General features: G+C 45.2%; 1 protein-coding gene across 1 annotated transcript in view; it reads left to right on the top strand.

Annotated features, from left to right (window-relative positions):
- The first annotated feature begins 9,492 nt into the window (after nucleotides 1-9,492).
- Nucleotides 9,493-12,332, top strand: part of RHPN2 (rhophilin, Rho GTPase binding protein 2) — a 45,250-nt gene continuing 42,410 nt past the window's right edge. Inside the window, exons 1-2 of the mRNA XM_005862670.2 lie at nucleotides 9,493-9,546; nucleotides 10,548-10,663. Of these exons, the coding sequence (XP_005862732.1) occupies nucleotides 9,493-9,546; nucleotides 10,548-10,663 (170 nt within the window). The remainder of the gene's footprint in view (nucleotides 9,547-10,547; nucleotides 10,664-12,332) is intronic.

Here is a 12,332-nt window from a genome sequence, read left to right on the forward strand (position 1 = left end):
CCATGACAAGATAGAGTTGGATGTTTTTTAGATGCAGCTTCCGTGGATAAGAGAATAATGGGTGCGAAATTAGATGAATCACTGGTTTACAACGAGAAACATGTCTTTTGTAAAGGAGACCTTGTCATGATCATTGTGCTATATCATACCAGTCCAAAGAATGTTCTTTGTATGAAGATAAAAAGGGTGCTGATGTTACGCTGGCCACGTGGCTCAGTTGGTTGGAGCATCGTCCCTTACACCAAAAGGTTTCAGGTTCGATTCCCGGTCGGGACTCATACTTAGGTTTCTGGTTCGACTCTTGGCCAGGCGTGTACCGGAGGCAACAGTTCGATGTTTATCTTTCTCCCTCTCTCTCAAATCAATAAAAACATATCCTTGGGTGAGGATTAAATAAAATAAATAAATAAGTAAATAAATAAAAGGTGCTGACATTGAACCCTTCCTGATCTGTGGGAGAAGCTAATTTGACCTAAAACAAATGCTCCTTGAATGATAGGTAGAGAAGAAGCCTTGTCTCTGACAATGGTGGGGTCTAGGGTGGGAGGAGGCAGCATCAAAACCTTCACATCCCTGCTCCTCCCCCACCTGGGAAAGGATTCAAGGCTCCAAGGGGATGGGCCCAAATACCTGGAGGGACATCACCACTATTCAGTAAAGCTGGAGCTGATGAGCTCCCATGACCTGTGCTCCATAGACTGGCCCAGCAGAAGGCTTCACACACGTGTATAACATTACATTACACCCCACTGAGACGAATGGACGGAAGCCTCTGGGGAGTGGAGGTTGTTCGGGGGTTGTGATTCCTGAATGCATGGGAAGAGAGTCAGGGATCCATCAAAGTGGTTTATGCAGGACCAGACATGTGAGATTCATGTCACAGAAAGACCACTCTGACAGTCGAGTTGTTGGTTGGTGGGAGATGGGGAGAGGCAGTGGTGGAGCCAGGCAGGGGGGCAGTTAGAGTTTGGGGCCTGGGGTTAAACCCTTGGATCTCCATTGTCTCTGTCCTTCCTACTCTGATATGGACTGTTGATGGTTTTTCAGCCAGTTATGTAATGTGCTGTGTAAACACAGCCTCCCCACCCATCCTTCCAACCAGCCTGCACCCCTAACAGACTGAAGGCAGTGATCCAGTGAGGAGGTTGAAATGATGAGGGCCTCCCTGAGCAACAGCAGTGCCAGCAGGGAAGGGAAGAACTAATGGATAGGATATGGTTGGGAGGTCGCTTAGGTGTCTCAGTGGATGGTCATGTGCTTCACTGACATGGGGACCCAGGAGGCTGGTGTGGAGGCAGGTGGACTTGAGGCCCCCATGTAGTGGTTCCAATGGGGAGTTTACACTAAGGACTTGGCGGCCCCAAGAGCACCCTGGCTGGGGATGTGGCTTTGGGGCCACCAGTATGGGATATTGTGAAAAAGGACCCAAGACAGAAGGGTATAGTACCTCCACTTAAGGGACAGGCAGAGAGATGGGAGGCAATCCAGGAGGGTAGCAGCACTGTTGAGGAAGCTGAGAAAGTATTTTTTTTTAAATATATTTTTATTTCAGAGAGGAAAGGAGAGGGAGAGAAAGATAGAAACATCAATGATGAAAGAATCGTTGATCGGAGCCTCCTGCAGGCCCCTTACTGGGGACTGAGCCCGCATGGTTCATAGGTCGAAGCTTAACCCCAGAGCCATACAGGTTGGGCTGAGAGGGTCTTTTTAGTGGAGGAGAAGTGAGGTTGACAAGTCAGAAGACTTAGTCTTTTAGGATTTAGTCCTTGGAGGTTGTTAGTAAATGAGAGTTGGGGCCAAGAGTCCATGTGGCAGTTGCAGGAGAGAAGGGCAGAGAAGATAGTCGTTGCAGGGAGATGGGGTTAAAGAAGAGAGAAGAAGGCAGGTTTGTTTCAGAATGAGGAAGTCTAGAGCCTTTTTAAAGCTGAGTGAAGGTGAAGAAGTTGGGTGGGGTGGGTTTGTTGAAGATTCAAGGGGGAGAAGAGAATTGGTGGAGGGGTCCCAGGAGGCCAGTCGGGATTCGAGGATTGGAAACAGCTGCTGCACTGTTGGGTGGGTGAGCCAACCAGGAGTAGTGAGGACCCTCCAGACTAGAGATGTCGTCAGGGCATCATGTAGGCTGCCCCAAGCAGGCTCCCCCAACCTGTTTTTGGAATTTTGTGCACTCTTACAGGACCAAATTAATTTCTACTAAAGTCGAGCTTCTCTTTCATCCCGTTCTCTCTCTCTCTCTCTCTCTCTCTCTCTCTTTTTTTTTTTAAATATTTTATTGATTTCAGAGAGGAAGGGCGTCCCAATAAGAAACATCCTTGATGAGAGAGAATCATTAATCGGCAGCCTCCTGCACACCCCCTACTGGGGGTAGAGCCGGCAACACAGGCATGTGCCCTGTTTCATAGGTCCGTGCTCAACCACTGAGCCACACTGGCTGGGCCATCCTGTTCTCTGTATCCTACCTTTCCTCTTTTCTTGAAAATGCCATTCTGCTCCACTCATTCCAAAGCATTTCTTGAGTGACAGCTCAGAGCTTGACCACCATCAGGTTCTGGGGCATACTCACCACTGATTCAGTATGGCTTCTGTTCACAGAGAGCCTCATTTCCTGGGGTGCTGAGCTGTGAGGGGAGTTGGTGCTTTGCCCCATAGCTTGGACAGGAGTCAGCTTGTTTGCTTGAATCCATAGATCAAAAAGTGGGATGTGGGGGTCCACAGTCCATAGCCACAACTTCAGTGGAGTCTGTTTTGTGTGACTTGTATGTACAATGAAGACTAATTGCCTAAAAATTCGCTGTGCTGGCTGGGCCTGGTCCCTGAATGTGTGAGACAGTCATTGGCAGAGAGGGAAGCCCCTGATAAGTCAAGGTCTTCTTGGAGTTTTACAGGACTTGGCTGTACAGAATCTAAAGACATGAACACAACTTGACCCCAGGTCAGGCATGGGCACCCCCCAGCGACCTGGGCTGACAGCATGGGGGTCTTTGGATTAAAAATAAAAAAGTTGCCCTGGCCCAGTAGCTCAGTTGGTTAGAGCATCGTCCCAATATTCCAAGGTTGTGTGTTCAATCCCCGGTCAGGGCACATATAAGAAGCAACCAATGAATTCATAAGTAAGTGGAACAATCTATGTTTCTCTCTCTCCCTAAAATCAATAAGTAAATATAAAAACCAGAACACTTTCTGATCTATCACAATATATTTCTCTCCTCTGTGGCTTCTCACTTTTTCCTTTCTTTACATAAGTTTACATAAAGGCACAGCTCTGTAAGATTGTATTACAAATTACTTTCTTAAGAGAAAGACCAGTGGAAATGGAGTGTTTTTTTTCCCTAAACATATATTTTTATGCTCATCCTAATGAAAGTCTTTGAAGAATGTGTGTTCTGGCCTATGGTTAACGCAGAGCAAAGCAAGTTTCTATCACACTGCATCCTGAGAGCAGGGCCAGCTCCAGGGCTCCTCAGATGTTGTAGTCTTAAAACCCGAAGGAAAACCTGTTCTTGGCCAAGAGAAAACCAGCTGGAGAAAAACTAGAGAAAGCTGTTCCCTGGGACTGTTGAAAGGGCCCAAATGAAGCAGAGTCCTCACAAAGTGCAGCATTGTCAGTCCTATCTCTGCCTCTGCATCCTCAGGGAACGCTAATGACCCAAAATGAATTTAGCTCCATTGTTTTTACTCAAGAGCTGGAGGAGAAGTTGTTTCTTATTCATAGAACCTCCAGGCTGGAGAGGGCCCCAAGGTTCACAGTGTCCTGGTTTATGGTCGGTCTTGTTTACTCTGGGCCTCCCGGAGGCTCCAGCACTGAAGGCAGGGGTGGTTTTTTCAAACCCAGAAGCTCCTCCCAGTTCCTTCCCTGCACCATTCGTCTCAGTGGGGTATAATTTAATGTTATACACGTGTGTGGGGAAGCCTTCCACTGGGCCAGTCTATGGAGCACAGGTCATGGGAGCTCATCAGCTCCAGCTTTACTGAATAGTGGTGATGTCCCTCCAGGTATTTGGGCCCATCCCCTTGGAGCCTTGAATCCTTTCTCAGGTGGAGGAGGAGGAGGGATGTGAAGGTTTGTGATGCTGCCTCCTCCCCACCCTGGACCCCATCATTGTCAGAGACAAGTCCTAAAGCCCGGGCTGCATGCACCCAGGCTGGTCATGGCCTTGGGGAGGGTCTGCCTAACTGCACTGGTGCACACTGGAAGCCCAGAGGGTGTGTCTGACAAATACCTTTTCACACTCTGGGATCCTGGCCAGGAGGGGTCCCCTGGCAGAAATAGAATTTTCATGGTGACTCAGAGGAGAGTCAGGGTGATGAGCTGTACCACTGTAAGTGTCCCTTGCTTCCTGGGGCTACTTGGATGGATTCCAAGACACCACCTGATGAGACCAGGCATTGGCTTTAGGCGGATCACCACTTCCGGGTTTGGCTCAGGTACCAGAGTCTCATGACACAAAGGCTACATTGGAGCTGGCCACAGAGGACAGTGAAACTGCAGGTGTAGCCCAGCCAGAGGACTGAGTGTGTGCCACAGTGGACAGCAAGGGGTGCCAGCGCAAGTGAGGCCTCTCGCCTGCAGCCCCAGAGATGGGGAGAGATACAGGTCTTTCTGGCCTTTCCGGCCAGACCCACGAGTTCACTATGGCCATATGCCTTCAGGAAGTCCCAGGGTTCAGATTGGATTGTAAGAAGAGAAAAGGCAGGTGATTGAAAGCCATTCCAGAAGTAGTTTCTTTTTCTTCAATATTATTTGTATTATTAAAGTAGCATAAATTGTTATAAAATTACATAAGTGTACAAAATCACACATACATCCCAGCCCCCAGCCCTTACGGTCACCTCCTAGATAAGGACTCTTAACTGCTGGTGACTACATCTTACTGGTTGAAATAAGCAGGTCATTAGGTGGGTCTAGAAATACATTTGATTCATGGAAACTTTGGTGATTGTAAACCTTTGCTGTTCATTCAGCATGTTGAAAAACACCTGAGCTGCACACAGTAGGTGTTTATAAAGATTTGTAGAACTGAATGAAGGGAGCCTCTAGTTCAGCGGTTCTCAACCTGTGGGTCGCGACCCCTTTGGTGGTCGAACGACCCTTTCACAGGGGTCGCCTTAGACCATCCTGCATATCAGATATTTACATTACGATTCATAACAGTAACAACATTACAGTTATGAAGTAGCAACGAAAATAATTTTATGGTTGGGTCACAACATGAGGAACTGTATTTAAAGGGCCAGAAGGTTGAGAACCACTGCTCTAGTTAAAGGTTATGGCTGAGTGTTGATTCATATTGTGGGTGAATGGGTTGGCATGCTATAGGGAGGCAGCTGAACCTAGGCTGCAGCCCTGGTGGAGATCCGGGAGGGCAGGAAGGCTCTTTCCAAGTGCTAGATTCATGTTTTAATTGTTATGGATGTGGAAGAGCTGGATTCTGTTCATCCAACCTGTTCTGAATCTCTAGCGTGGTGAAGAGTTAAATGAAACGTTTTTGTATATTGCAGGGTATTGCATGCTATTTCTGTGCTTTCTGGTTAACAGCTTCTGGCTAACTCATAAACAATTGTTTCCAGTTTGGTGTTTGAGTGAGGAGTTATGTAACTAGGAAGGAGTGAGAAAGGCAGAGAAAATAATCTGCGCTAGAGAAGCAGCAGAAAGCACCTGCTCCCCATGCCCCCCTATCTGAGGGTCTGTAGCCAGGAGATCCTGCACTGTCATCCCTCACTCAGTCTTATTTCTGACCTGGGGACCCCAAGCTCACACCGTGTCCTCAGTTTGCTGGAAGCGCATCTACATGTATGGGCTTTTTCTGTAGCTGTGTGTAAGAAGGGCCCCCCAGTTCTCCAGATAGAAGGTGCCAGGCGCCCGTACTGCCCAGAGCAGGCTCCCAGTCTGGGAGGAAAGACTGATCCATTCTTTTTGTGTCTGCTTTCCCGGTGGCCTGGCCTATCCACCTTTTCAGTGCCAGTCTCTGCAGGGGTAAGCTAAGTATCCTTCTCTTTCTTTCAAATTGAGTGCCTCCAGTGTTTGCCTAGGACCTAGGTCATCCTGCTCTTCAATACTTGTTTCCAGCTGAACAATCTGACTGTACAGTTAGGGCATGCAGGACAAGTAGAGTTTTCACTCTAGGTCAGTGATGGCGAACCTTTTGAGCTCGGCGTGTCAGCATTTTGAAAAACCCTAACTTAACTCTGGTGCTGTGTCACATATAGAAATTTTTTGATCTTTGCAACCATAGTAAAACAAAGATTTATATTTTTATTTATTTTATATATTTAAATGCCATTTAACAAAGAAAAATCAACCAAAAAAATGAGTTCGCGTGTCACCTCTGACACACGTGTCATAGGTTCGCCATAACTGGAGTAGTGGTTGGGTGGGGATGTCCTGCGAAGGCAACCACAGGTGGGACTTGAAATTCAATAAATCTAGGAGCATTTTCATAGCAATATAATTTTTAAGTTGAAATTGTGTATGGTCAGTGAATGATGTTATAAATATGACCTTTGGTAGAAAAAAAGGTTCCCCACCCTTGCTCTAGGTGAACTTATTCTCAGGCCTGTTTTAGTTGTGGGTGCCAGAAAAATCCAATCCAAATGGGTTAGGCAGATATACACCTGTGAAACATCCCTACAGTGGAATTCTACTCACACTAAAAAGAAACAAACCACTGATATGTGCAACATCATCGATGAATCTCAAATATTGGGCAAAATAAGTCAGACACAAAAGAATACACACTGTGTGATTCCATTAATATGAAGTTCTAGAACAGGCACAAGTATTTGGTGATAGAAATGTTCAAATTTTTTTTTTAACTGGAGTAGTGGTTACACAGATTTATACCACATTTGTCCAAACTCAATGAACTATGTACTCAAAATATATGTATTTTATTATATGTAAATTATACCCCTGTTTCAAAAGTGAATGCATTGCCTCCTGTAACTGAGAAGTCTAGAGGAATGGCTTGACCTGGGGCTCAGATGTTGCCATGGAGATTCAGCTTCTCAGCTCTGCTCCCCTGGGTTAGCTTTGTTTCTGGGGAGACAGTCCCTTGCTGTGGTAAGGGGGCTATAGCGCTGCCCAGTCTCACGTCCTCCTAGGTTCGCAGCTGATATGGAAAATGAAGCCTGAAGGGTACTGATTGTCCTATGTCAGCTGCTCACCCGGAACCAATCTCAGGGCTAGGGGCCTTTGATTTTCCAAATGGCCAGGCATGAGTCAGATGTTCTTTCCCTTGGAAAGGAGGTGTGGGAGTATGGATTTACCATGTCTGACCGTCCTGGGCTGCGAGGAGGGAGAGTGGGACACAGGTCACTATGCCTAAAGGATGTGCAGTGATACTGGACAGCCCTCAGCCAGGGAGCATGTGAAGGGTGTCTAGAGATGGACAGGTGAGCTGTCCCAGCATTCCCACACATTCTGCTCAGGCTGCCTCACAGCCCATCTTAGAGTGCCAGGAAAGACACAGGCTCAAGTCCCATGCCCACCCTCACTGCCTCTAATAACCCATGGGCATTTCTGGTGTTTCTAGCAGGCCTAGCATTCTTACTTTTCAGTAAGAAGTAATGTCATTTGGGTCTGATTACTCAGTCAAATCTAATCCTAAACATTCCTATGTCTTATCTAGAAACTTGACCCCGCTTCTGTGGGCTGGTTAGGGTGTAGCAATTCCAGGCCAGCCAGAAGTTGGGTAAAGTATAGGAGCAAGAAAAGTTCTTATCTATGAGCTGGAATGGCTGCTTATCTTAGTTAGCTCTGGGAATGTACGTAAAGGAATTAGTCATTAAAGCTTCTCTGTCAAATGGAACACAGTTTTGATGAACCATGTAATTTTGAGTCAGATTGAACTATCCCTTCATAGTAATTTTAGGAAGTGGAAAGGAAAGAGGCTGGCAATTATTTTAGCCCTTTAATATTAAATTAGCTTAATATTAAAGCTATTTTAATCATATCTGAAAAAAGAATTCGTTTTCTGATTTTTATTTTAAATCAGGGATCATTTAATAATTTATTAATTTTAAGATGATTGCAACTCAGATTCTGAATCTCTAATTTGAAATAGAAGGGCTGTGTAGGGGATAGGTGGGTGGCAACCTGCTGGGAAGTGAGAATAAGAAATCTTTGTAGAAGGAGTAACGTCACTCATTTCTGACTTAATAGTCCAAAGGCCACTGATATGGGGATTCCCTGAGAAGGTTGGGGCTGTAGATAAACCACTCTCCCTCCTTCAAGTGGAGGCCTGGTGTGTGCAGAGCTGCCGTGGCAATGACACGGCTGGAGAAAAAGGGCAGTCTTCTCACCAGTGCTGCCCACCAGTCACTCCCAAGGAGTAACCACAGCTCTATCAGTGGGCAGAACCTCAAGATAAGCTTCGAAAAGGAATGGAGCCTTCACTCAGATCCAGGGCTTCTACTTGCTGGGTGGGAAGAATACCTTAGGTTAAAATGAAACTTATTCAGATCTTAAACTTTTCAGAATGAAACATTTAATCCAGATATCCCAAGAAATAATGGACAAAGAACACAGATAATTCACCAACAAAGGAATTCAAATGATCAATAATATATGAAAAAAAAGTTTACCTTCACTAATAAATGCAATTTGGAAGAAGAGGATACCTGTTTTTGCATATCAACTTGGCAAAGATTAAAAATAATGTTTTTCAATTCTACAAACAAGTTGAGACAAATAACCCATTTAAAAAAATGGGCAAAAAACCTAAATTGATATTTCTCCAAAGAAGACATACAAATGTCTAAAAGATGTTCAAATCATGAGCCATCAGGGAAATGCAAATCAAAGCCACAGTAAGATAACCACACAATCGTAGGTTGGTTATAATAAAAATGATAAACAGTAACAAGTATTGGTGAGGATATGGATAAATTATAACCCTCCTATACTGTTGGTGGGAATGTAAAATAGTATAGACACTTTGGAAAATAGTTTGACAGTTCCTCAAATGGTAAACATAGAATTAACCACATGACACAGCAGTTTCACTCCTAGATATATTGCCAAGAGAAAGGAAAGCATCCCACACGGAAAGTTACACACAAATAAGCAACCCTATTCACAACAGCCAAAAAGTGAAAGCACCCCCCAAATGTCCATCAGCTGATGAATGGATAACTAAATGTGGTGCATCCATACAGTGCAGTGTTAGAGACAAAGAGGAATGAAGGACTGACACTGCTAGGTACATGGATGAACCTGGGAAACAGTACACTGACAGAAGCCCACTACAAAGACCACATTTTATATGATTGCATTGATACGAAATGTCCAGAATAAGCAAATATACACAGGCAGAAAGTAGATTAGTGGTTGCCTACGACTAGGGAGAGGGGACAGAGAATAGGGAGTGCTCTTCTTTCCTAGAAGATAATTGGGTTCTAGTGTGTGGGGCCTTTAAAGAGGTGAGACCCCATCACACTGCCCGAGAAATAGACGTAAAAAAAACTTGTAGTTTATAAAGCTACCTGTTCACCAATATGCATCAAATACTTATAGCAGATGCTCAGAAACTGTTCAACTATAAGGACATGGTAAATCCTGAAAAGGGGGCAGCCTGGGATTTGAGTGTTCTCTCTATCCAGCCCCCCGCTTCTTTCTCTAAAAACAATCAATAAAAATAAATTTTTTAAAAAGGGGACAGTATTATACAATCATTAAAATAATTGTTTTGAGGAACATTTCATAATAAAGGAAATTTTCATGATAGAGTATGAAGTGAGAAAACATGGTAACCTTTATGTGCCCTGTGCGGAAAAGGGTAAACATAGCAGGCCTGAGGCTGCTATCCTTAGGAAGGCCTGCTTGAAAGATTGGCCCCCTCCTGGCGACTGGAAACCTGGCTCTTGGAGGTTGCCTCCTTCCCCAGACTGATAAGGTTGGCTTACTGTGCCTAGACTGATGATAAAAGCCATGTGTCTTAATGAACACCTGCTTTCCTCCTGGGAGCCTGGAACTTTGGTATGTGCTAGGCAGAGGTGCCTTTGTGACCAGCCCCCAATAAAACCCCTGGGTGTTGAATCTCAAATGGGCCAACCTGGACAGAGACATCGCATACAAGTTGCTGGGAGAAGAGTGTGCTCTTGCTACCACTCATGGGAGAGAGAGAGCACAAAGAAGCCTGTAAATGATTCCTCTGTCTTTTCCTCTATGATCCATCTGTGCATCCTCACTAAGCTGCTGTCGTACATCTTAACCATGAATGCAACTACATGCTGAGTCCTTGAGTCCTAGCGAGTCTCCAAATCTGGGGGCTGATCTTGAGGACTCCTGACACAGCCACTAATGTGGAAAATAACAACATGTATATAAAATACATGGGGAGAAAAGAAACGAATTTACAGTGGCCGTTTGGAGTATATTATGATAAGTGACTTTTATTTTCTTTATACTTTACAATATTTTACATATTTTCCATTTTGTTACTTTTGTTTTTCAAAAAGTTTAGTTTCAAAATCCTTTTCTGTTCTATTAAATGTTGTCATCAGTTTTAGAGTGGCGACCTCTGATTGGTGCATCTACCCTTTTCCCTTAGGGTTGCAACCCCTTTGCACAAACTGGCCGAAGCAAACTGCAGAATCAGAGGGCTGCCTTGAACCAACAGATCCTGAAAGCTGTGCGGATGAGAACGGGAGCAGAAAACCTTCTCAAGTAGGTGTCTGCTGGCTCCACAGCCTCAGCTGGGAGCCCAGCCTCCCTGAGGCCTGCCATCGATTCCTAAACTCCTAGGCCTGTCCAGCTTTCTCTCCAATTCTCGGTTTTAGCTTTGGGTTTCCTTCTCATTTCTGGCACCTGGAGCAGGGCCTTTCTCTGCTAGAGCTTGGTTGTGTTGAGGCAAGTATTTTACCTAGCCTGCCATGCGTTTGGGGATAGAGGGACACTGGAGGATGGTCCAGGTGTTGTATTCATGTTTCTTTTCCCTGCTTTCTGTGGGACTTGTCTACTTTCTCTACGCCTCACACTGTGCCTGGTCTCGAATCACTGCTTGGTAATTATGTGTTGAATGTATAAAGGAAAGGAAGGCAAAAAGGAGGGAATGAAGGTATTTCTATTTCCAGTGTCCATCCCTCTAATGCAGCGGTTCTCAACCTCTGGGTCGCGACCCCTTTGGTGGTTGAACGACCCTTTCTCAGGGGTCGCCTAAGACCATCCTGCATATCAGATATTTACATTATGATTCATAACAGTAGCAACATTACAGTTATGAAGTAGCAACGAAAATAATTTTATGGTTGGGTCCCAAAATGAGGAACTGTATTTAAAGGGCCAGAAGGTTGAGAACCACTGCTCTAACGAGAGGGGCCCAGTACAGCCCAATACTCCTGGGGCGCTCATTACTATGCTCTGTTGGTAAAATAGTTACTTATCAAGCATATCAAGCATAGAACTCAGTGAAGCCTTACCTGTGTCACAGGCAGCTCCAAGCCCTCCCCACCCCCTTCAGTACAATGCAAGAACATGTGCCAGCTTCCTCTTCTGAACTTGCTTCAGAGTTCTAGGGGTAACTCTTGTCAGCTGCATGCTGCCTTCTGCACTGGGTAGTTGAGGCAGGCACCATGCCTGCTGGCCTGGGAAGTGAGACAGATGCCTCCTGGAGCCTCAGAAGGAGATGTGGAGTGCTTGTAGGAACCTGGAACCTGGAAAGCTGGCAGAGATCCTGGAAACCTGGCAGGATATGGCTTATGGGTGTTTTCAATGGGTTAGCCTTAGGGAGTCCAGACAGCTCAGAGGTTTTGGGAAAAGTAAATAACACCAAACTGGGTTTTTATAAAGGAACCACTCTGGTAGTCACAGATATGCATGATTGGCAGGATCAACTCCTCCAGGTGGGGGCCACTCACCTGAGCACTAATAAACAGGAGGAGGCTTTCTGACCATGAATTTGGGCAAAATTCATTTCTGAATCAGTCTGTATTTGCTCCTTAAGAAAGATCTCTGAGATATTAAATGGGGGGAGGGGTGCATGACAGGATGTCTTGTGTTTATTTTAAAGGATTTGTACAAACGCTTTTGTGTATGCACAGACTATTTCCGAAAGGATAGAAAAGAAGCTGTTACTAGAGTTGGCTCTGGGAGCAAGACCAGTGTTGGGGGTGTAGATGACTCTCCTTTTCATTTTACGCCTGTCAGTGTTTGAACGTTCTTTTATGAAGTACGTGGATTACTTTCATTCATGTTTTATTATGGATTACTGCAAAGGCCCAGGAGAATATTATATGCAATCCCTGAACCTACCAGGATTCAGGAACGATAATGCTGTGCCTGTCTTGGTTTTGTTACTCAAGTACTAGCCCCAGAACACAAATCCCGAGATGGCCAA

This window comes from Myotis brandtii, unplaced genomic scaffold, assembly GCF_000412655.1.
Source record: "Myotis brandtii unplaced genomic scaffold, ASM41265v1 scaffold165, whole genome shotgun sequence".
Lineage (NCBI taxonomy): Eukaryota > Metazoa > Chordata > Mammalia > Chiroptera > Vespertilionidae > Myotis > Myotis brandtii.